The sequence below is a fragment of the Xenopus tropicalis genome, chromosome 6 (genome assembly GCF_000004195.4).
Source record: "Xenopus tropicalis strain Nigerian chromosome 6, UCB_Xtro_10.0, whole genome shotgun sequence".
NCBI lineage: Eukaryota > Metazoa > Chordata > Amphibia > Anura > Pipidae > Xenopus > Xenopus tropicalis.
The window spans coordinates 104,908,742-104,935,865 of record NC_030682.2 but is presented as its reverse complement, the minus strand read 5'-3'; the positions used below and the strand labels follow the sequence as shown (position 1 = coordinate 104,935,865).

The following is a 27,124-nucleotide window of genomic DNA, read 5'->3' as shown; positions in this document are numbered from 1 at the left end:
CAGTTTGGAATATTAGCAGCGATCTGGTTGCTAGGATCCAATTTAACCTAGCAACCAGGCATTGGTTTGAAAAAGAGACTGAAATATGAATAGGAGGGGGGCTAAATAGAACATTAAGTAATAAAGGGTAATGTTGACAATAAAATTGTAACCTCAAAGAGAAAACGTTTTTTGGTTGCTGTGGTCAGTCTAATAACAAACTTGAAAAGCCACAGTATTATTATGATACTGATACATCTGTGATACAAAGAGAGGTTCAACCACTTAAGACACAGGGCTGCTTACATTAAATTTATTAACAATAAACAGAATTTGAAACATTTTTACACAAACCAAATTATTCAGTTCCTTAAAAATCTCCAGTAGGACATATATGATATAAAAATGTAGTTCCCAATTACAGAAAATACCAAGACAATTAATAAAAAGGTTTGATTACTCCATTATTTACACTATTCTGCTTGTGCGTTACAGACAGTTTGCCCCTGCAGGATCAGTGGCTTGGAAATGGCTTAAGCCGCCATGGTTGCCAGGGGATATGGACATGGACACTTCTGACTCAAAGTCTTACTACTGGGCTGCCAATTGGGGGCCTAGGGATCCCAAACAGCCTCTGATAATGGCTCCATAATGGCTGCCCACTGCCTACCCACAAAGTGACTCAAAAGAGAAGAGAGAATCAACATCAGCGTCTCATTTAGGGACATCTCTGTATAGGCCTGACTGTTAATTCTCCAACTCTTTTTCTTATTTGTCCCAATCTCAAGTATATGAACAGTATGTAAACATGCATATTTTTTCACCGTTGCATTGTTCTCATAGTTGTATAGATATCTCATTCAGTTGTAGAGTCATTATCTGGCGCGAGTGTGTGCGAAATTTGTGATGCTCAGTGCATATTCCTATAAGATATTGCGCAGCAGGAGGCTGTTAGAGAGCAGATAAAGCTTTGCATTCACACACATAAAGGCAAGCTCCACCCTCCGTATCCTGAGTAGATCCTCCTTTTAGAAATAAAAAAAAAGGAATAAATGCCAAAATGTGTGCATTGAATCTGCACTACTGCCTGATGTGTCTATGTCCTGAATGATCTGGCCACAGGCTACAGTCTCTGAGAACAGCAAACACACTCTGCCATTTTGTCCCATTCATCGCAAACTGAAGAGAAAATGTATTTTTTTAAGTTTTCTTATATCTAGTTGCTGATCTACAAATCCCATCATCCCCAAAGGGCCATTCTGTTATTCTTGTCCTACAGCAAAGGGATTTCTGATGTCTTTACAGTATAAGGACACACAAAGGGCAGCAAGCAAAATATGTATCAAAAGTGTTTTCAACAATCCCCTGGTGCCCAGGCTAATCCTGCACTACGGCACTCATCGTGTTACAGACCCAACTCATGCCCCCTGAGGACACCAGAATAAACAGAAAACAAGTCATGGCTGTGCTCAGGTACAGTTGCAGTTGGAGGAGTCTTGTTTCTAGTGTCCTGCTTCCTAGCAATGGAAGCTACACTCATAGTCCCCCAAAGGCAACAGAAGAAAATATGTACTTTTTGTAGGACGTTTTTTCTGCTTATTCTGAAAGGGCAATGTGGTATTTTATGCAAGAGGTATTTGATTTTTACAATGACATTAATAAAAATTAACAAACCCACATTAACACAATTCATTGGTTTCAGTAACATTATTGTCTCACTGGTTGCTGCTATTGGACTTCATGCACACTTGGGCTGAATGCTCTTCTCAGATGGCATCAACGCTGCCCCTCACCATCAGCAGCCGCACTAATCCATTCCTACAAAGCAGCTGCAGTTACTTCTCACTATAATATTGCACTTTGAAAGAAACCTGTAGCAAAGTACATACAACCTGCATCTCCCAACTTACCTTTAAAAATCAACAAGGCAATAATCAAGAAGATATAACAGTTTTTATATGTAAGTTGTGGCAACAAAACAGAAATTAATCTATGTAATTTACATACATTTCTGTCATTTTATATCTGTCTTACAAATTTCACTTCATTAAATTTAGGGAAGTGACATCAACATTCATGGGATTTCCTGCTTGTGTGGCTTAGTTTACTGACAATATAGGAATAAATAACACCCATAGGTGTGAAACTATACTAGTGCAGTAACACAGAGCAACCAGTAAGTGCTAGGATAAAAAGAATATGTCTAGTTGCTATGAGTTACAGCCCTTATACAATTTTGACCCTGTGTTAGTATATCAAGCTCAGGATATATGAGCAGTAATAAGCCACCATCTTCACACGTGATCATTGCTGGGGCAACTCCAGGAATTTTGTTGCCACAACTTGACATCTCAGTGTGGCATTAACCTTATTTTGGGAAAATAAATCAAGCTTTGCAGACCATAAGAGAGACAGAATGAATGAAAAGCAGAGAAGAGAAGAAGCAGCCAATATGAGCGGTATAGTCACAATAAGGTCACGTATTTAGAAACAAACATAGCAGGACAATCATTGGCAGGAAAGTTTCCTTTCAAGACTCTCTCTTCCCATCAGCACCGAGAATCCTCAGGTTGCCAAAAGATGGGCAATCATTGTGACGTGTCTAGTTATAGCAATGGCATCCCAGTTTGGCTGCACTGAACCGAGGTCTGAAGATCTATGTAAGTAATAGTTCTAAATATGAGGTATCTGGAAAATGCTCCTGAAGTACATGATGTTGTCCAGTCCAGGCTACCATGTTCTGCAATAGGCCTTCATGCTGCTGCCTCACATCTTTGACTGAATAAGACTTCAACAATACTTGGATCTGCGAGAGTCGATATGTCTCCCAAATCCTTCTCATTTCGAGCAATTTGCCTGAGAACTCGTCTCATGATTTTTCCTGGGAAAACAGAAAGCAGGAGATTCTTATGGTAACTGGCAGTGTACAGGCAAATTGCTGTGGACTAAGCTGGAGAAGGAAAGGGGGCTGCTGGCCTGGGTGTCTATGTGCTTTCCACTCTGACAAATGGTTTTACTCTGACAAATTTGTTTTTCCAAAAATGCAAATATGCACAACTGAGATGGAATAAACTAAAATAAAATCTAATTATTTCCCTCACTGCTTTCTATGTACTGGGGCCCAGTTTCAGACACTGTGAAGACGCCTAGTTTTATGCATTAAAAAGTGTTTGATAATTAAGTACCGATACGTTATTACTCATACGCAATGCGCAAAAATCCTGATTATCGCAAAGCATTATTTCCATCGCATTGAGGTAATTATTGAATAGAAATAATACTAACACATAATTCACAAACACATATGAAGCGTTAAAAGCATAAAATGTGGCGATAATTACTGTGAAACTTAACCCCTCCCAGCAGTAGGCGTTACTGAACAAAATTGCAGCTGGTGATTGTCTGTGGTGACAACATGGAGTTTGCAGTTGGATTTTTTCAAGTATGTGATCTTCCTAGAGTGATGATTCCTCCAGTTTTCAGGGAAATGGTAATTTTCAGAACAGTAGTTTTCAGAAAGTAACGGTTAATAACGGTAATAGCGTGCACTAATATCAAGTGCGGTGAAATAAAGTATAAATATATCGCATGATTTTAAAATAACGCTTAAAAATTTGTCATCGCCAGATAAATAACAACAATAGCATCGCTTCTTAATTCTGACAAGTGTCCTTTTAGTGAATCGATCGTTAATTCTCAAAATATAAGAAGTGATAATAACGCATTCTATGAATATGACTCGTTTTTTCGGACTTTAGTGGATCGGCCCCTGTGTTCTATGTATGCAGTAGACTATATTATTACACACTTAGGGGGAGTTTTTCTGTGGTGAGCTCTAATCTCACATTTTAATAAATCTGCTATACACATCAAAATGGTGAACTCAATCCCTAACTTTCACCCTCTGATAAATAATTTCCAAAATATCCCATAGGAATGAATAGAAAGTGGGCAAAGTTTTTTGTGGTGAGCTCTTATCGCACATTTTGACAAATCTGCCCCTTACTGTAGTGTATCAGATGAAGGGCAGGTTTAAGTTTAAAACATTATTGAGGAAAAAGTATACTGACAAAGAAAGCCCATAAAGAATTCCCAGCTATAGATGATTTAAATGTGGGCTTTCTAACAGCAGGTGAAGTACTGGGCACATCTGTCTTTGATCACCAGTTGAGCCCAGGGTTCCCTTTTCTCTCACAACCCACACGTTAGTTTTAAGACTAATGATATAGAACCTAAATTGATGGCATGTAAGAGATGCCCTGCTGGCACTCAGCCTGGTGGACAAGATGCTGCACTAAAATAAAAAAAATACCATGGAGCTCACAATTTGCCTGCTGCAAGTCCATTTAATAAATAATCCCAGCTGACTTTTAGCTATGAATATGTACGCAAACAAGTGTGATGCTTCCAATGCTTAGGGAACTTGTTGAAAAGATGTTGTTCCAAACTTTGCAATCCGCCATATGTTGTTTTTTCAAAAAAGGGCCAAATGGGCCAATACTGCATTACTGATTACTAAGCCCACAAAGCTATACATATACACAAGCTCATTCTATGATATATACCTGATCGGGTTTTAGGCAATCCGGGAGCATTCTGGATGAAATCTGGAGTTGCAATAGGTCCAATCTTTTCACGTACTACAAATAAATAATATGAAAATGAGATCATATTACTGTGAGCTTGTTTCTGACTATGAAGATATTATTTGGATACAAGTGCATTCCAAATAAATACTCAAAAACACATGAGCATGCATTTTTGCGCCAAAATTTGCTCCGTATATCTGCATCAAGGCAAAGCAGGGCCTCTGGGAGCAGACACAGGAGACTGGATGTGGGCAGATGGACTGTTTGTCAGTCTGTGCTTATATGCAGGCCTAGAAACAGCCCAGTGTGGCACTTACCTAAGCTGCAACCTGCACCTGATTTACAAACTGCACAAAGGATTGCATTTCTTTTAATGCATTATTTCACCATAATTGGACCAGATTATGTTTGTATATTGGGACAAAAGTTGCATTGTGGGGAAAAACATAAAAATTTGTGTCTGGATATTGCACATTGTAACACTGCTCTACATATGTAAATGGCACTTCCAATGTCATGAAATACAAGTATCCACCCCCTTATCACCAAAATTCAAGTAAGCTTTTGATCCCTTAACTGCAGAAGGTGAGCTCCTTAGTATTGCTGTTATCTGCCCCATAATATCCCATGTTTAACAACTCCATAATAAGTTTTGAGTCGTTATCTGTTATTGAATAGCTACACTGTGTTCCAGCTAAACTGTGCTTAGTGTAGGGGAATAAATATAGTGGTATCTATAAGCATAGGTATGAGAAGACACAGGGTGATCTTGCTGCTGTAGCTGTGTGAGTATAATTTAATTTTAAGATGGCCATGGCCCCTACAGGATGACAATGCTAGGTGATACAAGAGGATGTGGCTTGCAAGTGTGAAGCTGCAGGCAGGGCCAGAAGCAGCACCCTTATAGAAGTTAAGGAGAACAAAGAGAGTTATTAATGGGAATATTAAACAAAGAATATAATAAATAATAATTTTCTATTCAGGTTTTCATATAATACGTGACTAAAACCTTATTTTTATGCACGTATTTTTTTCTCAAATACTTTATTTTGGGGTGTATTTAAGGCTGCCATTAGTACCCTTAATTCACTGCCCCTCCTTGGAAATGCTAAGAACTGAGTAATATCCTGATGATTATTTAGTGTGTGTTAAGATTTGATATATTACAAAGTAATTCTGAATTTTAAATGTGTACCCTAAAACCAGGGTTAAATAAAAGGAGCTTGTAACATATGCAATATCCACTTTATATCACTCACAAACATACAAGATATTTTTATGACACATAATTGTAGAGAGAAGGGAATGAAGAAGGTCCCTAATTGTAGCGCTTACAATCTAAATCATACATGTACAACTGAAATAGAAAAATGGCACAAAAATAACCCTATTACCCTTCATGCCTACCTTGCTTCTTCACCTCCTCTGCAATCCGTTCTGTATATTTCATGCCGTCTTTTAGAATGATGAAGCAGTAGAGGCATTCTCCCTTTACCTGGTGTGGGCGGCTCACAACAGCAGCCTCTGCCACTGCTGGGTGCTCTGTCAAGGCTGCCTCAACCTCCGCTGTACTTAGCAGGTGTCCTGCAAGGTAAGTGCAAGTACAACTCAATATTTATCCCCTAATAATAATAATGGGGCAAAAATGCAAATTCATATACATTTAGACACTCAAATATTCTGTGCAGCATCTTAAACTCAGAATCCAAGGCTAGTCACAAAACTATACACAGTATAATCCCCATTTTATGCTAATCTTTTGTTTTTAATTTTACTTTTTCCCCTATTTATCCTTTTTTTTCTTTCTCTTCCTTGTTGAAATCTATTCTGAGTGTTATCAGCAGGAGGCGCTCCAAATTCAAGATTTACTGTGTTTGATTTGACTGGGTAATATATGATGTAAGAGCTTTTAATTCTTTTAACCTGGGTTGAAGGGACTAAGGATATTCCAGTAGCTACAAGCACCCCATTGATAACATTGTGGGAAACAAAAGGGATCTTCCCCGAACACAGCAAAACCACTTTTTAATGTGTAGCATGTAACCCCAGTCCTTTTATTGGATTAAAATAAAACATACAGTAGCAGAATGAAGAAGGAATAACAAGTGAGAAGAAAAGGGAAGCAATAATAAAGACAGATATTACATAACAGGACTCTAACTATAACAAGAGAGCGGAAGTGAAGTAATATCTCATTCGTATGCTCCTCTGCAGTTGTGTAGAACATCAGAAATATGGAAAAAGTAAGAGAAAAGCACAAACAACAATATATGTGGGGAACAGATAAGTTCTCCTGGACTCCTGTGACCGCATTCATTGTGATCTGTTTAACCCTTTCTCTGCCAGTGCTTTGAGTTTTACGACTGCTAGAAGTATAGCACATTGCTAGGAAACACCTTTTTCTCATAACATAGTCTTAAAGCTGGAATTGTATATTCTAGAACAGTGATCCCTAACCAGTGGCTCAGTAGCAACATGTTGCTCTCCAACCCCTTGAATGTTATTCCCAGTGGCCTTACAAGAGGTGCTTATTTTTTAATTCCTGGCTTGGAGGTTGTGGTTGCATAAAAGTCAGGTGTACTGACAAACAGAACCCTCTGTAGGCTGCCAGTTCACAACAGGGCTTCCAAATAGCCAATCACAGCCCTTATTTGACACCCACCAGGAATTTTTTAATTGGTTGTATTGTTTTCCAACCTCTTAAATTTGAATGTGGCTCACAGGTTAAAAAGGCTGGGAATCCCTGGTGTAGACCGTCTGTCAGTTTCCTTGCTTGCAGCCTAGAATCAACATCTTTGGCAAGGAAAAGCTTAAATGTAGCATTGTACCATATAACTTTGTTGAGAGATGAGTGGAAAATTCTTCAAATAGAGCAACATACTTTTTACATATACATATTTAAAAGCCAATATTTTATGGCCATAAAAGCGTTACATTATTTAAAGAGGTAGATCACCTTTAAATTATCTCTTAGTATTATGTAGCCACTGATATCCTGAGCCAATTTGCAACTGATCTTCAGTTTTTATTTGTGGTTTTTGAATTATTTAGCTTTTTGTTCAGCAGCTCGGTTTGGAATTTCTGCAGCTTTTTGGTTGCCAGGGTCCAAATTAATCTGGCAACCAGGCAGTAGTATGAATGAGAGGCTGGAATTTAATCAGGAGAGGGCCTGAATAGAAAGATGTAATAAAAAGTAATGGTAACTGATTTCAATGCCGGGGTCAGTGAGCCCCATTTGAACAATGGAAAGTATCAGAAAAAGAAGGCAAATAATTAAAAAACTTTAAAAGATAAAAAAATAAAGACCAATATACGACATTCTATTACATACTAAAAGTCAATGAAAAGGTGAACCACCCCTTTAAGAGAGGATGATGAGTGTTCTTCATTAGCGAGTGAGTCGCACCCCCACAAACTCTGTTTGCAGTAGATTTACTGGCACCTGCGGAAGGCTGCGAGAGGATCAGTTCTGAGCAGTAGAACCTACAGTGGGCATTTTCCAGTTACCATTTAGTTTATAAAGCAGACTGTGTTTATTTTACTGTACCTGAAACATTAAGCATGTCATCAATCCTTCCTGTAATCCAGATGTAGCCATCTTTATCCCTTCTGCAACCTGATAAATAAAGGATCCAGCATGAAGTACAATGGCACATGTATGTGATTGCACAAAAACCATAGCCACTGCATGCATGTATTATCATTATTCCTTGTGGCTTTTTTTTTTTTTAAATGCATTTAAATTCCTTTACATACTTTTAGTTGCCAAGGGGCAATGACAGACAGAGGAGCTTTGCTGAACACTGGAAATCTCCTCTCCTGCGTCAGCAACAAAACACCTGAAAATACCTGCCCTCCACATGCAATGGAATCGCTGCATGGTATTTTTGTGCTAAAAAACTTGGAGAAAAGATCCCATGCCTATATGGAAGCAGAAACCACTGATATGGAAAAAGTTATAATACAGATGCCCAAATAATACACTGTAACACAGGAATGTGTTCCTCATTCACCAGCTTGAATTCCCTAACCCTTTCCATCATTATTTGAGAACCAAGCAAACCCATAAGTGCATTTATGTGGGAAAGTTCTCCTTACCATCGCCTGCGACATAATACCCGGGGAATTTTTTAAAGTAGGTATTTTCATAGCGTTCATGGTTTCCATACAGAGTTCTCATTATTGATGGCCATGGCTGCTTGAATACCTGCATCACAAATTGCAATTTTTTTCCCAGATTAATATGCGAAACACTCAAAATGCAAATCCTAGTTCTCGTTAAGTCTGTGTATTTAAAGGTTTAATCATACATAACCTCATCATAAAACTAGATTCACAATGAGCCACTGCATCAATCCATTAGTTGTCAAGTCTTGTTAAGAATTACTATAAGGTTATTTACTATATGTATTTTTATCTGGACTTTAGCTATGTTTCCATAGGGTAAGGTATTTACTATATATTGGTAGAATATATCAACTTCCTACATACAATTTCATACAATTATACAGTATATTGCCTTGCACGTTTCATGCCTGAATGGCACTTCAGTATGGGGCCAATTCTCAGAATCATCAGGTCTGCTGGCCTCAGCTCCCTGGGTATTGCCCTGGGTGCAAACACAGAGTGGATTTCAGAATGCATACTTCACCAAAATCCACTCTGTGTTTCTGCACCCAAACTGACGCAGTTCCTGTGAGTGCAGACAGAGGAGGGAGCAGACACCAGCAGATTGGCTGATATACAAGCTAAATACACAGGCTAAAATTCAGCCCCTTCTGGCAGTAGCCTTATTGTGTAAGAATTTACAAAAGAGTTTAGTCTAAGGCTAGTGCCATACTAGGCTGTTTATATGCCTGCATTTTTGTGCAGAGGAAAAAACAGCATGGTGTGGCATTTGCCTGTGTGCTACCATAGATCGTTTGTTGCTGTCTGCTTACCAAGTAGCCCTCAGCTTCACCTTCTAACTCCTTTCCATGTTCATTCAGAACAGCAGGGACAACTCCAAAAAATGGAAAGGTCTGTAAAAGCAGAAATGGAACCCATGGTCAGAAAAGTGAGGGCACTGGAAAGCAACAAATAAACAACATAACGCACAGTGTATCATGATCAGGGATTTGGTTTTCAAATAATGTTAACAGGCCACTAAACACTGATATTAATTTGTTATTCACATTGACTAATTAAATATTAAGGACCTTCTGTGAAGGTATTACTGGCTTAGCCTTTAGTTCTTATCCTGACTGCGGGCCGGCCACAAGCTCCTGGTAATTTTACAGGGTGTGCCGGTCATGAAATATTTACTGTTAAATAATCAAATTTGGCTGTGCACCCCACAAGATAAAAAACATTTTTGCATTAGAGTGCAGACACTGCAAGAACTGTTATATTTATTTATTTATTTATTTAAATTATGTGTTGCTGTCTATATATATACATATTTATATATATATATTGGTTCTAACAGTGTAAATTGCTGTGTAATGACACTGCACAACTGCAACTCTTAGAAACCTGCCAATAGCTGAAGTTTGTCTGTTAGTACAAACTGTTGTATATGATCAGCAATTAAAGGGGCAGTGAGTTGCATTTCCCCACTTTATAACAAATAGAGTGAACACAAAAAGGGGTTACCTATTTGTTATAATAAGTCCTAAAGTATATTTTTTACTGGAATAAGTACAATGGTATTCTGCAAAGAACACCCCCAATACTGCAGGTTTGCCATAGAGATATAGCAAGCATTTTACAGGGTCATCAGTGGACCCTGGTCATGACTTACAGCTATATTTATATACCTGCATATGTGCTAAACATCCTTTTTAAAGCACCAGTAACAACAAGAAATGAAAATAAAATAAATGCAATTATAGCTAATATTTACTTTAAAAAGTGGTATTGCTTACAGAGACTACAATAGAGAGGTTGAGGATTTGATCAGACAACAGTAAAACATATACATGCCTTCTGCATCAAAAAATAACTTTCATATGTACAGGATAGCAATAACTTTTATATATATAGATAAATTAAAAATTTTCAGTTTGTTGTTACTTGCCCTTTAAACTACCCACAGCACAAATGCGTAGCTGATATCCTTATCAGGCCTCAGAGAAAAGGTACTGAATAAACATGTTTTTTGCTTTATTCTACAACCAGCAGCAACACTTACAGCTGATCCAGGTTTCAGAGGCGTAGCGGCAGGCAAGGGGGTTACCACATGGCCACCCTTAAGAAAGAAAACAAAGAGGCATGTTTAACTTTAATAAATCTAAATCATATCCAGATGTAAAATCCCCAAAATGACCCATGCAAAGAAGTAAACAGTATGTTTCTGAGAATTTATGGGCAGGAAATACTGAAATTGTTGCCAACAGTGTTGGGATTATATGATTGGCTGTTAATATGATCGCCTAAAGAGAGGATCAGAAATAAAGGGAATGATTGTAGAGGGGAATATTGATATGGAGTATGGGTTTCTGAATGCTTCTTTACACAATAATGAAAAAGCAAACAAAAAACTCTCTTTTATAGCTCTATACACTTGAGTTGTGCCCAAAAGTTGATAGGGATACTTACTATGTAAACTAGACAATAAGACACATAACTTTGCACAATTTTTATTGGAGTGGTCTAAGAGATACTTACTGTCTCAGTTTGCCAAAAAGTGTCAACAATCGGACATCGCTGATTGCCAATAACATTGTAAAACCACAGCCAAGCTTCAGAATTTATGGGTTCTCCTACAGTACCCAGAATTTTCAAAGAATTTAGGTCAAACCTGGAAAACATAAAACATAAATATATAAATGTATGTGCTGCACTGTAATACACTAAAGAGCTAAATACAGCAGGTATCCTATAACAGCAATAACACATTACATGAAACAGGAAGGTAGACTAATAACACTACAGAAATTACAAAAGGGTCATGACTGCCTTTTCATTGTTCTATTTGTTTGGGCCAACAATCAGTTCAGTAGGAAGGAATTCACTTTCTCATCGGCTGTGGCACCAAGTACAGACTGACATGGTGCATATGCAGATTCATTTCCAAACCTGTCCAGCCTACAAATTGCTGGGCCTATTTGGTTCCATACAATGTTACTAGTACATGTATGGGCAGCTCTCGCAGTACTCACTTTTGAACAGCTTCATTTCCGTATTTCATTAGCAATCGAATCGCAGTCGGCGCTGTGTAAAACTGGGTAACTTTGTACTTTTCAACGATTTCCCAAAATCTCCCGACATGTGGATAGGTAGGAATGCCTTCAAACTTTAACATTCAGAATATATATTAGTTTCTAACATCGTCCTTATCATTTAACAAAAACAGAGAGGCCCCTGTGGTCCCCTGCTCTCCCCACCTCCAATACACCCATATTAATAATTTCCCTCATTTTCTCTCTCATGGGACGAGTAATATACCTAATCTATTGCAGTTAGTTTTAAAATCGAATTGAAAGATGCAACTACTGTAGTTGCCTGCAGTAGTTGCATCTTTCAATTTGATTTTAAATCTCATGTATGCACATATTATAATGAAGAAATGGAACGTACCATCACACTTGTAGCTCCATTGGCCAAAGGTCCATATACAATATATGAGTGGCCTGTAATCCATCCAATGTCAGCTGTGCTCCAGTACACATCATCCTCATGGTAGTCAAACACATATTTGAATGTTAAAGCCGTGTACAGAAGGTAGCCTGCAACTGTATGCACCACTCCCTTTAAGCAGAAGAGAGCAGGAGAGTGAGAACAAATTATTTAAAATGGATATTCCATTATACTTAGTCTGACACAAAAAGTATTAGTAAATCTCACTGCCCACTATGGGAACTCAGTGACTCTGAGAAGGAATACCCATAGTATAGCATTTTCTGTATCTAATAAGAATACTGTTTTGCTAGCTAAATGTTCCCAACAAACAATTATACAACAGTACAATGACATGGGAAGACATCATTGGTCACTAATAACTGTAGATGAAAGTGCCTATTTCTCTTAGTTTCCACGAAAGGCAAAGCTAAGTGCAAGTTACAATAAATGTCAGTTTAGGATGTAAGCAGGCCATGCTTCATTGCCAAGAACTACAGAGAGAGAAAGAATAATCAAGTCAAACTCTATTACGATGCTAAGATAACTTGTCAGTCCTGTGACCCTGATCATGTCCGAAGGACAGTGTATAGCCAAAAATAAAACAATTTAAAAATGTATTATAAATCCCATAATCCTAATCTTGTCCATATATTCACATGTTGTAGCCCTTTATTTTGCCACCTTTCTCAAGTTTTAATGGAGCAAATGTTATCTAGACACTTGGCTTGACACTATGTAACTCCATTTAAATAGATTGTAAGTACACATTTCTCCATGAAAATGAATGCTTTAATGTGTGATATCCAAACAAAGGCTGCTCCATGTGTCATTAAGAGCAATGGTCAATTGCTCCATATGTATTATCCCATTCACATACAATAGAAAATAGAGTTATTTGTAATCAAGTTCCCCAATAACTTCCCCCTCAGGCATACTGCCATATAAAGGTTGGTCATACATTATAACTTCGCTTGACAAGATCGCCAAACAAGTGGATCTTTCGCCAATAAGGTGAGCGATATCAGGATTATTCAATCTAGGCCCTAGGGCCAAACGATTGAATTACAATGATGGAGCGGTCACAGCGAGGACTGCATCAATGAGACCCTGTTCCAAATAAAAAGTCAACCCTGCCCGAGTCGTCGGGGGGTCCCCCTACAGGGACAGATAAGCACCCAAATCAGTCTAAAGGACTGGAATCCGCAGCTTAAATCTGCCCGTGTATGGCCACCTTATGTTGGCTCTCTGGCCAGTGCTGTAATCCTACATCAGTAATAGAAATAAGATAAAATAGAAATCTGTAATATGAGTGGCTGTATCAGGTAACTTTTGGGCTGATGCCACACGGGGCCTGCGGATAGATGGGGGCCAAGAATCCACCCCTGTGGTCAAAAAATGAATTGGTTGTGCCTGCACCTGAAGCCATTGGGTCAGCCCAAGTGCTGGCACACACCACGCAACGAGCATTTTCATGCCTCGCGTGGCACTGGCCAAAAATTATACTTTTATATTTGATACAGGTTAGTGTTTCAGCAATTCCCACTCTATCTTTTCTGAATTACAAATAATTAAAGGCTCCATCCTAAGTAAGATGTTGTTTCAGTGCAACCTGCTGTATATAAGTGGAGATTAAAAGAAGCCCAAGTCTCTAAAGACTTAACAAATGAAAGCCTTTCTCATATAAAGCAAGTCTGTGGCTGCTAAGCAACATTTTATTTGCAAGTGCTGAACAAACAGATATGACCTTTAAATGTTAATAAAATATCTTCAGTTTCTGGTATTTCTGTCCCTTTAAAGCCATGCTGGAAGTATTTCTGTGTCGCTGTTTGCTGAATCATTGAGCAGGGAGCGCCGACAACAATGTATATGACAAAACAAATATTCAGGGACATGTTTAACAACATTCCCACATGCTACGTGGAGAGAATCGAGGTGGCAGAATTTTTTTGCTTGACTTCCTGCATGGCTTTTACAGCTGTGTTTGTGAACTGCTTCTTGGAAATGCTGCCACGTGTTAAAAGCAGCATACATTGAATCCACTATGTTGCACTACACCAATATATATTGTTGCTTAATGCACTATGGGGCAGATGTATTAAAATGAAATTTAAGACCTAAAAACTCACTTTCTATTCATTCCTATGGAATTCACCATATGATAAAAACACTGCTATAAATCCCATAGGAATAAACATAAAATTAGTTTTTATGTCTTAAACTCTTATCTCACATTTTGATAAATCTGCCCCAAAATAATTACAGACTATTTTTAATGGGGATCTCTTCCCAAAAACAGATTTTGCATAATGAAAGAAAATGTATTTCTAAGCAACTTTCCAATTTGCATTTATTGAAAATGGTTTTAAAGTTGTTTCCACACTATATGTGTGTATTTGAATGGAAAGCAGTATTCATGCCTTTCTGTTTTCTGGCTCTGACTTTTAATATAAACCTACTGATAATAATTTTGACCATAACTTCAAAACCACGGAAATGTTTAATTCATATATATATTGGAGCTTGGACTTATATTTACATAGAAGTTGCTTAAAACTACATTTCCATTTATTATGATTTTGTTTGGAGGACCCCTAACTGCATGCCGTTTAGACAATTACCTGCCATTTCCACAAGGCTGAAAGCATCACCTTTTTTTACACATAGTTCAGTTTCTTTATACTTTCAGACTTAAGCTCCACCTCCCACATCCATGATCCTTTAACCCACTTTATAGATCCCTGACCAATCAGCTTCCTGTCACTAATGCATCTGTAGAAAAACTAAAAAGCTAAATGTAACTCATATGCAGTTGCGAAGAAGATTTAGAGATAGTCAGTGGGCCATTAAGATGGCCCAGTGTTCAGAAAATGCAACTGTGGTACTATTTAGCTGTATAACTCACATGCTTCATGCTAAAATATAAATGTTTTTCCACATTCTTTTTCCACATTGGTTACACTGACAAGCACATTGTTTACCAGTAAGAGAAGGATATTCATTGCTTTCTCTTAATACCTTGAAACTAAAAACAGATGAAAAAAGAATTTGCTTGTTGGAATTATTCTGGCTCACATTGTGCACCAATCATATTATTATATAAAAGGGTGTGGCAACAAGGTGCTCCATCCATAGCACTCAGGCTCACAGCTAGGCACAAACGCCTATAAAGTAAAACTGTTGACTGTAAAGGTTGTAGGGATCATTTACAAACATACATTTTACTAAACTAATGCAAAACTGAACAAGTGCAGTTGCCGATAGTCAGGTATTTCTTTAATTTTCTTACTTCTAGTAGACTGTTCAAAACTGATTGCTGCTTGGTTGCTATTGGCAACTACACTTGTGCAATTTAGCTCCTGTTTCTCCTTGATTCCACCCCTGTGTTTCTACCTTTGGCTTCCCAGTAGAGCCACTTGTATACAGGATAAAAAGAGGATCCTCAGCATCCAGCCATTCTGGCTCACACTCGTCGCTGGCATCTTCCACCAGCTCGTCCAGCCATCTGTCAACATCTGAATTCCAGGCTGTCTGTAGAACAACATACAATGAGAGATGCAACAGTATTATTGGACTATGTTCCTAGCAGCCCCAGTCAATTACATAAGGTTTTGACTATAGTAGATGGAAATTACTGGAAGGTGCCATGGAAGAAACTCCCAAGTAAAGTACCTCAGGCAGCAGTGCCAGCCTAGGGTAGAAGGATAGCGACTAGAATCAGTGGGTGTGCCTAATAATTTAGCACCCCCCACAGTGATTCCATTTTTCCTTCTCAGTTAAATCTGTCACAAGGAATAAATGAAGAACTGAGACAAAAACTACTTATTTGCTGTGCTGCAAATGACAACAGAAGTCTATAAATAAATTACCTGAAATTTTCCTTCATTTTGATTGTTCAGCCTTCCCTTGAGGTGCTTCACCACAACACAATTTTTCACATGGTGCATTCTAAACAAAATAAATAAAAAAGGGTATTTAGAATTCAATTAATTACACAGACTTTCACTAACAGAAACCTTGACTTCTTTACATCATTCCCTGCCAATCAACAAACAGGCAGACCAACATACAGCAAAGTATAACTGTAATGGAAACCTAACTTCCTACCAACCTAACATTTACATGACCTGGAGTTAAACTTACTGTATCTCCAATACTTAAGGTACAGTACCATTAAACAAACAAGTCAAATTTGCTTGCATATAGGGACTGAACACAGCTGCACAGCTTAGTGATTAGGTTGGATGTTAGGCTAATGCCAGACGAGGCGTAGGGCGGATATTTTTGGCAAGCGGAAAAACGCTTAACGAAAATTCCGCCCTACGCCTCCTACATATGCCTGCACTCGAATGAATGGAATACGCTCGAGTGCAGGCACATGTAGCGAAAATACGCATAAAAACGCGAGACTTTCAAGCTCTTGCATTTTTATGTGTATTTTTGCTACATGTGCCTGCACCCGAGCATATTCTATTCATTTGGGTGCAGGCACAAGTAGGAGGCGTAGGGCGGAATTTTCAGCAAGTGTTTTTCCACTTGCCGAGAATATCCACCCTACGCCTCGCCTGGCATTAGCCTTAGAGCTCAGTTCTGCTTGTTATGTACCAGAAAAATAGGAGCCCAGATATTTTCAAATAAATCAAAAACATACTTTTCTTTGCATTTTTGCAACGCCTCATCTGCGATTTGTTTCAAATTTATTGGTTTTTCTCCTCGGAAGACTCCATCTGCAAAAAATAGCATGAAGGAAAATGTATGTTACATAGGTGTAGATCCCTAATGGCATCTATTCATGCAGCAGTCATTAATGTGTAAGAAAAGGGTACCTGCAGTAACAAGGACTACACACTGTGAGTCCAATATCCTTTCGCACAGTGATTCCGAGGAAAAGCCTGCAAACTTAAATAAAAACTATTAAGCTTCCGCATATGATACATACTTCTACGTGCTGATATGTACTACGATACACAGGTAAGTGCATGAATTTACAGACACTGTTCTGACTTCTGAAGTGAAAAACAAAACACAACTAATAATAGGAGACAGCATCACTAATATCCTATAGGGCTTAGTTACAATGTGCAAGGCAAAGTAAGTGAATTGCCACAGTTCTCTGCTCTCCAAAAGTAAGTGAAGAGACCAACACTTTGTCAGCACTGTATTTGAGAAGGATAAGTGGGAGAGTCACAAAGGCAACCCCCATCTTGAAGTTAGGGACTTCCTGTGGAGGCAGTTTTTCATGGGTGCCATGTACTTACCACCTGCCCTATGGTAGGCAGTAAAACCATGACTGCTCTACATCCACAGCAAAACACTGCCCCTGCTGCAAGTCAAATGTGTATGAGCACTACGGAGTACACTTTTGTGCCCCTTAGTGTTTCTGGACTTGTGGCAAGGGCAGGTAATGAACCCTTATGTCTACATATTGTAGAATGTTTATTGGTCAAATTTGATTTCTTGTTTTCTTGTGAGTTTCACACACAGAAATAACTACAACAGATACTGAATTGCGAAAATCTTGTATGCAGTAGCGCGTGCTATTTTGGGAATACCAAATTCCAAAAAAATGGAAAATGCTACATAACAGATAAAAAAATAGATCAATTTGCTTCTCAAATCTGCAGTTTGCATTTTAGTTAAGAGCCCTAGAATCACATATACTTACTACTATTGAATGAACAGCTCCAATTCGTGCACATGCCAACATGGCATATACCAACTCTGGAATCATTGGCAAGTATATGGCCACTCTGTCCCCTTTCCTTACCCCTATAAAAATTTAAAAAAAATCATCAAATATTTAAATACACATGATGCAGAGCAATAACAGGGCACACTGTCTGCTAATACTCGGCTAAGGCAGGGCTTAGTTAACTGGAAATAGATGGAACCATTTCCAGTGTGTCTTCTAAAGGGTGCAAGTCACAAACAGCAGAGCGCAGAGACCTAAGGCTAGCCCCTTGAATGGAATGCTGCCTAGGCACCCCCTCCCCCATTCCTTAACTTGTGTGACGTTTAGGTGCACCAAACAGAGGGAAACAGGAGGTGCAGGCCACAATGGGGCCCTGTCCCTATTGCCTGCTCTATGGCAGGTGGTAAGTACATGGCTCACTTGCACCTCTTGGCACTGTGCTCTTTACACCGGTGCAGTTTCCCTGGCACGCAACTGCTTGTTAGATGTGTCCCTATGGAAATGTTAATTATTCCTAAGCTCTGTAGAATACAGTGTGTTAACTTCGTACACAGGAAGATAAACAGGTCAGATGCCATTCATGGCTTTATACAGGACTACAGACTGAAAATCTCATATGTTTTTGGCATGTGTTGCCAGATAAAAGAGAAGTGTGGGCACTTGCCTTAATGCACAGACAAGGTGCAGTAAATGGGGTCTTGAAGTAATTATTATTACTGAACCCCAAAAGATCCAGGAAGATCTAAATTTCTCAGCCTCAAGCAGTTGGAGGGCCGGATTCCCCTGTTATTACGCCTTTGCATAGGCATGCATGCATTTTGTTTCAATGAAAGAGAAAACTAACTTCAAGCCATTTTTTGTCTTTGTATTTGTATAATGGAAATAGTTAAAGATGAATGGCTAATAATGGTCTCTAGCATCTGTCAAGGCTGCAAAATATCAAAGCCTTTCAGAGCTGCATAAGCTTATTATATCTTCAGGTTGTCTGGCCACAGCCTTCTTGATCATTTCCCACAGCCCATTTGTCATTAGGGACACAAAGGGACACACAAGTACAATGGTGTAACTTAAGACGGCAATACATGGGTCAATAGTAACTGCCAATCTGGACACTCCTGAACAAATCAGTAGGTTATTTGCCTGTATATGAGGACGAACATCCTACAGCCTGCCCCACCAACATCTGGCCAGCGACTACCCCAATATCAATCAGTAAGATTGAAACTCCAGTTGAGCTAGGACAGCACTGAGCTGTTGATGTGATCCTCTTGGGTCTGCATAGTATTTTCTTATAATCCAATACTTGTCCTGGGGCTTAACAAATTAATCTGTATGATTTTGCCCATGACCTTTGAGGCCAAGCTGGGCCTTTACTTGAATTGCTTTTCCTCTTGCCTGGCTCTATATCTGCTGGTAAGTGTGAAACAAGTCTGTAGCTGGGATCTGACTCCAACAGCATTTGTTTCCAAAACTATACTACTTTACTCACAATTTCATAGTTTTCAGCTAAATGTATCCATCATGTTCTCTGATGGCAGAAACCCTTTCTGATTCATTCACCAGTCATTGTGTTCACAGACCATTCCTTATCCGAATATTGGCATTTGCACATAACAGTGGAAACTGCCTTTATGCTAACCTACAATTACCACCACTCATAGGGGTCTTTTGGTATTGTCTATGGCATCCTAATAATCACAGATAATGGGAAAAGGGCATTTAAGGGCAGGTCCCTGTACAGGCTATGCCAAGCTATGCTTTGCCATGCCCTGATTCACATGTATTTGTAAATACTCTGCTAAATGCAGTCATTTTATCTAAAAATAGACATTACAGACATTTTTTCTTTTCTAAATGAAGATTTTTATTACTGCTGGAACAACACTGAAATTGCTGACCCTACATTACAATGTTGATTGGCTTGTAAAAATGGCTGACTATATGGCCCGTGTGTAGTAAATGACTGACAGAAAATATAATAATTAGAAATCATTTATGAAGGTTTCAAAACCTAAATATGAACATCTGATTTTATAGCAACTATTTAACAATTGCTTTTATGTCATCAGGTGATCCTAGAATGTACCACAATATATATATATATCATATTTATGATATCTGATGAGTGAATGGGCATAATATATTGATAATGATGTTGTGCTGCAATAAAGGGAACTGGTATCATAAAATGTATCTAGAAGAGACTTCCCAAGCAGACCTGTCAGTAAGTTCAGTGCAGAATTAGGTCAAACACTGTGTATGAAAGGCAATTCCCACACCCATAGTTAATTTTTAACTACCATTATACAGAAAATTGACAAAACCGCATTGCTGTCAGGATTTGTAACATGCAGCCAATTAGCAATGACCTCTGATTAGTCACTGGTAGTAAGACTAATGGAAGAAAAGCTCTAATTGGCTGTATGAGTGACTTTTCAACACCTTCCAAACCCAGTAAAACATTTCATCCACCCAAAACACCAGCCATTAAAGGCTCTTTTGTACTCCACTGCCCAGGACTATTCAACAAATTTGGGACAGTTGGCAAGCATGTAGTAAGCATCTCTAAACTAAAGACCTTCAGGTATTAATAAATTACAGCACCCAGTTCTTGGTTGATAGTTGGTTCCAGGAGCTGCAGTCCAACAGCAGCTGAAAGCCTACAGATATCCCTGAGCTATGTCTATTGTGAAGCCTGCTTTCCTGCATTGCCATAAGTTCCTCGTTCTGTGGTTAATGGAGGTTTCAGATCAGTCTCAACTAGAATGCCAAAGTCTTATTATTCCTGACTGAAGCCAATTAAGAATAATTAAAGGAGACATATTAAAGTTGCATGTGGTACATTAACATAAGTGTTACAGGGATGCTCGCTGTAGTACTACAACCTTATACGTGGCACTAACTGCTGCTACTTTTATATACCGTACACCTTATATAATGCCTATAACACCTAAAGGTCACAACACTGCATTCCATTTGTTCTGCTTATGAGCTTTTTGTATTCAGGCAACGTAAGCAATTATGTACAGAGACACCTATGACCTAATTGAGTGGGTGTGGCCTGAGGTTTGATTATAAATAGTATATTTGGAAAGAGACTGAGAAAACTTTGCATACATCAGCTGAACAGAACTCATATACTTTAGTGGTTCCCAGCACTAAACGCACTGGGCATATCCGTAGCAAACGTACACATCTCAGGTACTTAGTACAAGGTATAACAATATAGAACATACCTAATTTGATTAAAACATTTGCAAACTTGCAGACATGCTTGAGTAGTTCCCAGTATGTGATGACTGAAGAGTTAGCTTGGGAATTGCCCTCCCTGCAAATAAAAAGCAAATAATTCATGTTAAGTGGCTACATTGTTGGTACATGGAGTTAGAACCAGCGAAGAAGTGAAGAGAATCAAAGATAGGCAAATGCTGCTGTCAAATATTGAAAACCACTGAAAACGTGTGATGGAGTTTGGAGTGAACCTGACAGTTTGGGAACAGAATTCTTTAATATCTCTACTTAGAGAAGTTGTTAAAAAACACCTTAGGGGAGATAACCAATGATTGAAATTTTCCTTTTATAAGCATTAAGTACAGGTCCCTGAAATACAATGTAAACAGGGCTTGCTGCACCTTTGTGACGTGGCCAGGATGCACTTGACTAACATTTAAGTGTACAACATGCTAAGGTCCATAATAACAGAAGATTACGTTGCTAATAAACATGGCTGCTTGAGTCTCAGCATACACAAATATTTGATTTCACAGTTAGAAACATTCTAAAATCAGTTAAGGCATTAGTGAGACACAGGACATGTAACAGGAAGCTATTTTTAAAATAAGCCAGACCATCCGACTTTATCTTCCTTGTGGAGCAATAAAGAATGCTCTATAATCATTAGATATGAGCCCTTCCCTTTTTGCTACTTGGATAATGAGAGATAAGTCCAGTGGAAGGAAGCCTTAGAAATGGCATTGATCACATATGCCTATGAGTACACAATATATATATATATATATATAAAAAATAGACCCATGATTTCTTGTAAATTATACCCTTATAATCAGTGTTTAGTGATGTCATTTCTGGCACAATGCCCACTGCAACTTGTATGATTAATAATACAACCCCTGTTTATGAGAATATTCAATAGTCAACTCAGAGTTTCATTACCTGTATAAAAGCACCCGGCCTGTGGCCCCGTGCCTTTATAGGGTCATGGAATTAATTAGTGACTTATAATATCCTTATATTTTACAAAAGGGAATTATATCAATCAATATGTATACTGCTTTTTTTTTGTATAATTGACCAACCAGTCATATGTCCCCCACCACATGCCGAGGGCCAATCAGACTGCACTAGTCAGTGAGAGTTGACCTGCATCAGAATGTAGACCTGTGGGCCATGCAGTTATTGATGAGCTAATGACACTACACATGTGCAAATGGATATCTCTTTATGATAAATCATGATCTTTAAACTATATCATCATGCTGAGAGCAGCTGCAATAAGGAAGAAATGATGTCACTGAATGTCTTTCAAAACCAGCATTACAGTCAATAATGGGGACTGACAGAGAGGTGAGATAGCTTTCCTTTATGCTAAGACACAGACATTGTGCAACTCTATAAGCCGTTCACTTCCCAGTGACTGGGGGCAGCCATAGACTGGAATTCTGAGATAACCACTGAATATGTCACTGATGCTCAAACAATCATTATGTATAATAGCAAAGTGAATTATAAGCAATTTATTTTTTAAATCCATGCAAAACCTACCTCTCCCCCATACTTCCTTTAATCAATTAATCTTTAAAGGAGAAAGAAAGGTAAAGTCACTTGGGGGTGCCAAAATATTAGGCACCCCCAAGTGATTTTAATCGCTTACCTTGTACTGCTGATGCCCCTGTACGGAGAAAACCGCACCAGCCCAAGGTAACAGGGATCGCTTCCTCCTTCCGGGTTACCTGCGCGCGCATGCGCAGCAGAGTGAAAAGCCGAACTTTTAACAGAAAAGTCGGCTTTTAACTCTACTGCGCATACGCCGACCGCTGGCATTTTCAGAAAGGAAGGAGGAAGCGCTGCGCTCCACCCCGGGCTGGTGCTGTTTTCTCCTAACAGGGGCACCAGCCCGGGGTACGAGGTAGGCGATTAAAGTCACTTGGGGGTGCCTAACATTTTGGCACCCCCAAGTGACTTTGCCTTTCCTTCTCCTTTAAGGAACTAGTGTTGCCATTTCCTTTTGCCTTGAACAACTGCACTATAATAATCTATAATCCTATTAATAAGACCCTTCCTATATTTTACTACATCCCATTACCTAACGTCTCTGCTTTTTAATTCGTTCTCTCCTTATAATGCAACACAAGAACACCTACAGACAGTAATAAAAGTGTATGCAAGAGTATGATTTATGGGCATTATAAGGGTACTATAAAAAAATGCTATCATCTGAAAAACAAATCGATCATACACATTTAGAGTGATACTGACACAAAAAAACTACCCTTAACTTATAAATGTACATTCAAACTTATCTATAGGTCATGATGATTTTTCGCTGATAGGGCTGCTTTTGTAAGTAATTGTTACTTGAACTTCCCTTGTCCCTTCTCAACCTCTCAGTTATAGCGTCTAATGCTAATGAACTACTATGGAAGCCCCCTCACAGAGGAACTTAGGGGATGTGATTGGTCATGTATAAGCATGGGGCAAATACTTTTCAGGAAAAATTACAAAGATCATGGAACAAAAATGTTATAATAGAAATAAAAAAGGTTTCATTTCTGGTGTCAATATCTCTTTAAATATCCTCTAACTCTGTTAACCAGATGGTGCAAGCGTTATTGCATATAGAAGTCTTTAGTGACATTTATTTTACAGTAAAAGTTTAGGTGTAGAGGCGATAGTATGCAGGTAAGTGTAAAGCAAAGACAGAAGGCCCCATATACTGCAGGTTGTACATGTATATATAACAGCTGGTATATCACAGGTTGCCTATGCCTGGATTAAAGGGTTTAGTAGGAAGAAGGTTGATCTTGTTACAATCTTATGGATGGCTAAAAAGAATGTCACACTGCAAGACTGCTTGCTTCTGTTTATGCAGGTTTCATACTCAGTAATACAGCAGCTGTCACCATTGTTTCTTTTCTCAGTCTTTTTGGTTCTGACACTTTCCCCCATTGATTGCAGGAAATATATTCCTGTTATTCAATCAACAGGTATCGGATCCCTTATCCGGAAACCCATTATCCAGAAAGCTCCGAATTACGGAAAGCCCATCTCCCATAGACTCCATTTTCATCAAATAATACAGAATTTTAAAACTGATTTCTTTGTAGTAATAGACAGTACCTTGTAATTGATCCCAAATAAGATAGAATTAATCCTATTGGGTTTAATTAATGTTTTATTGATTTATTGAATTACAGAAAGACCCCTTATCCGGAATACCCTTGGTCCCAAGCATTCTGGATAACAGGTCCTATACCTGTATATAAAAACATACAACGGTAAAAGAAAAAAGGCCAAAAGTGACAGTTAATTGGGCAATTATTGTTAAAGCACTTTATTACCTTATTTTTAAGATATGAAAGAAAGACTATTATAAAAAAAAATATGGCTGTACAGATGAGCATGCGAGTGCCAGACACAGGGCAACGGGACTAAGGTGCAGGGGCCACACTCAAACGGATTTTTATGACCCCTGGATTGACTAAGCGTTCCAGAGACATCAATTCTGTGAACTCTGGTCCATGAGTTTAGAAAAATGCTACATGTAATAGTGTAATAGACTGAAACAGGGCTCAATATATACAGTACAGTATGGGATCCCTAAGGAAAAAAAATTATATCGAAATCCTCAGGTCCCAAGTTTTCTGGGTAGTAGATCCCATACCTGTACTATTATTTGAGACACATTAATGGTTGACATATTAACAGAGAGTTCCTCTGAGTAGTGCTGCATCTCCTTCAAACTGACAGAAGCCAAATGAGGTGGTTTGGGCACATTTTGAGAATGCCTCAACGACTTCTACTGGAGTTGGTTCAGGCATATACTACTTAAAGGAGACCCCAGGGCAGACCCAGACTACACTGCGAAGAATATATACCCTGATGGCCCAAGAATGCCAGGTAATTGCACAGGATGATCTTGAGTTTTTGGAAAGGTGAGGGAAGTATGGTCCAGCCTACTGAACCTTCTCCTCCAACAGTCCTCCAGGGAAAGTGGTTATAAGATTATGTTGCTAAAGCCTGTATATTAATAATGAGTATTTTCCTAGAAAATCTTACTGAAAAAGTATATTTGCAGTCTTTAAGGGCTGGGCAGTAGATGGGTGTCAGATTCATGGCTCAGGATTTGTGCCTTAGTCTACTGTTGGTTATTAATGTAGCACAACTGAGCAGTAGTCTGACACACTGACACCTCACAGAGGAAGGAAGCTAAAATCCTAATATCTAAGACATTAATCCCCACAGAGCAGAGGTATAGGTTCACAGACTAGTTTAAGGACAGCCCAGGCTGGTTCATCGTGTGCAGCAGGTAAATATATAGGTCAGAGTGAGTGTCAGGTTGACAAGGAATGAATGCATTACGTTACCAGAAAAACGCTGTCTTGTCTCCCAGGTTTTTCTCCATAACATTCCTGTCCAGGATATTGTAACAGACATTGGTTTTTGCCCCTTTCATAAACTCCACAAAAATCTTGCCTTTGTTTATATCGAAATTATAATCCAGAACTTTTCCAGAAGGAGTTTTTTTCCAGTAGAATTCAGAGGCAACTTCCAACCAAAACTCTGAGGCAAAGGAAGAAGAAGTCAGAGTAATAATAAAAGTACAGAATACACTCAAACCACCAATACCCATGTATTTCAACAGCTACAATTGCCCGCATTCCCTTTTACACTTAAACCAGAGCAGGAGGGCTCAGAGACTGAGGGTTTTGCCACCCCTTAAATGCCAGCCATGCCAGAACCCTTAAATATGAATAAAATTGTGTTTATTCCCCCCCTTTATTACCGACAATTCAATATATTTATATGCATGTCACAGCTGTGTTAGAGCAATTGTGATCAGCCATAGAGGAAGGGCATGGGTAGGGTCATTTAGTTTCTGGACATCTGGACTTGGCATACTCCCAAGGCACAACCGAGAACTTTGCTTGGCACCTGCCTCAGCGCCCCTATGGCCTGCGCACTTGCACAATGATTGTACCAGTTTAAGGGCATTTCACAATGTGGGGGCATTTCAGAGAAGCCAAAGGGCAACCTTCATAACTTTGGGACAGTGCTAAATAGCAGTTTCAATGCTCCCATGTCTCTCTTTGTAAATAATTCCATATAACTTAGTTGATCAATATGTAAAAGGGCCAAATCAGACATTTTTCTTATTTGTGTGTTTGTCTTATAATTGATGGATCAGAGGGAAGACTAGGATGGCTGTACTGCTGTTGGAACCTTGTAGTACCTGATTCCCATTGCCACCACATGGTAGTACAATACCCAGCTTGGAGTGTGGGCCAGATACAAACACCCATATCATTTATGGAGCAGAAATCTGTACCTTGTGGGTTGTGCACTGACCGCTTGTACATCTCTGTGTATGTGCTGAAGTCTGGGACATGGGCATGACGCTGAAGAAGCGCTGGAGGATTGTAGGTGGCATCTTCTGCACAGGTCCCATCTTCTCTGCCTCTCACCTGGCTTGGCATACTGGCATTAAGCACCGATCCGCAAATCAACTTTAGCTTCTAACCGGAAGGAAAGAACACGGACTAACCTATAAGGTTAATGGAAGTTAATAAGAAAGGAAGCGGGCTGCCTGAGTGCGTGCGGATAAATATAAAAATGACAGCAGCTTTGACTGACTAATCTCCTCCCTGCCGCCTCCTTACCAGCACTTCTCTCCTATCTCGGCCTGGCAAAGTCTATTAGCGAATGTCAGCCCGCTACTCACTCCCAACTCTCAACAGCCAATGGGAGAGACGGGCCGCGCTCACTCCTGCTTTATGATTGGCTGAGGCGCGCTCGTCTCATCTCTTGCCATTGGGTTCGAAGGAGTCTGTGAGAGCAGGGCCGTGTGGAGCCAGCGGAGGATGGAGCTTGTGATAGGAAGGAGGAGAACCGGGAGACCAGAGCGTGGAGGGCGGCAGTGACACCACCCATAGCAACACTATATTTGTTCAGTCGTTTACCCTCTCACACATGTACAAACTGCACTGTAATCCACCGCCAGGTCAGCGGTATATGTCGCAAAGCAAGT

At 39.1% G+C, this 27,124-nt stretch overlaps 1 protein-coding gene across 1 annotated transcript; it reads right to left on the bottom strand.

Moving 5' to 3' along the window:
* Window positions 1–278: 278 nt before the first annotated feature.
* acss2.2 (acyl-CoA synthetase short-chain family member 2, gene 2) lies at window positions 279–26,822 on the bottom strand. The gene is made up of 18 exons (XM_002937472.5): window positions 26,426–26,822; window positions 25,464–25,659; window positions 21,096–21,187; window positions 17,833–17,936; window positions 16,994–17,066; window positions 16,819–16,894; window positions 16,037–16,115; window positions 15,561–15,698; window positions 12,129–12,299; window positions 11,711–11,844; window positions 11,217–11,349; window positions 10,741–10,797; window positions 9,509–9,589; window positions 8,667–8,775; window positions 8,116–8,184; window positions 5,976–6,152; window positions 4,545–4,619; window positions 279–2,860 (listed from the first exon to the last, which is right to left on the bottom strand). Exons 1-18 carry the CDS (start codon window positions 26,571–26,573, stop codon window positions 2,733–2,735), a joined length of 2,040 nt encoding a protein of 679 aa, XP_002937518.2. The 5' UTR covers window positions 26,574–26,822; the 3' UTR covers window positions 279–2,732.
* Window positions 26,823–27,124: the final 302 nt, after the last annotated feature.

Bases quoted from the DNA above. Each gene is read 5' to 3' on its own strand.
- acss2.2 (XM_002937472.5), bottom strand. From the start codon at position 26,573: ATGCCAAGCCAGGTGAGAGGCAGAGAAGATGGGACCTGTGCAGAAGAT. The intron at 16,116-16,818 runs GTATGTTTTTGA...TATTTTGTTTAG, and splicing joins TTGCAAAAATGCAAAGAAAA to AATGCACCATGTGAAAAATT. The intron at 11,845-12,128 runs GTACGTTCCATT...TGAATGTTAAAG, and splicing joins ATGGAGCTACAAGTGTGATG to TTTGAAGGCATTCCTACCTA.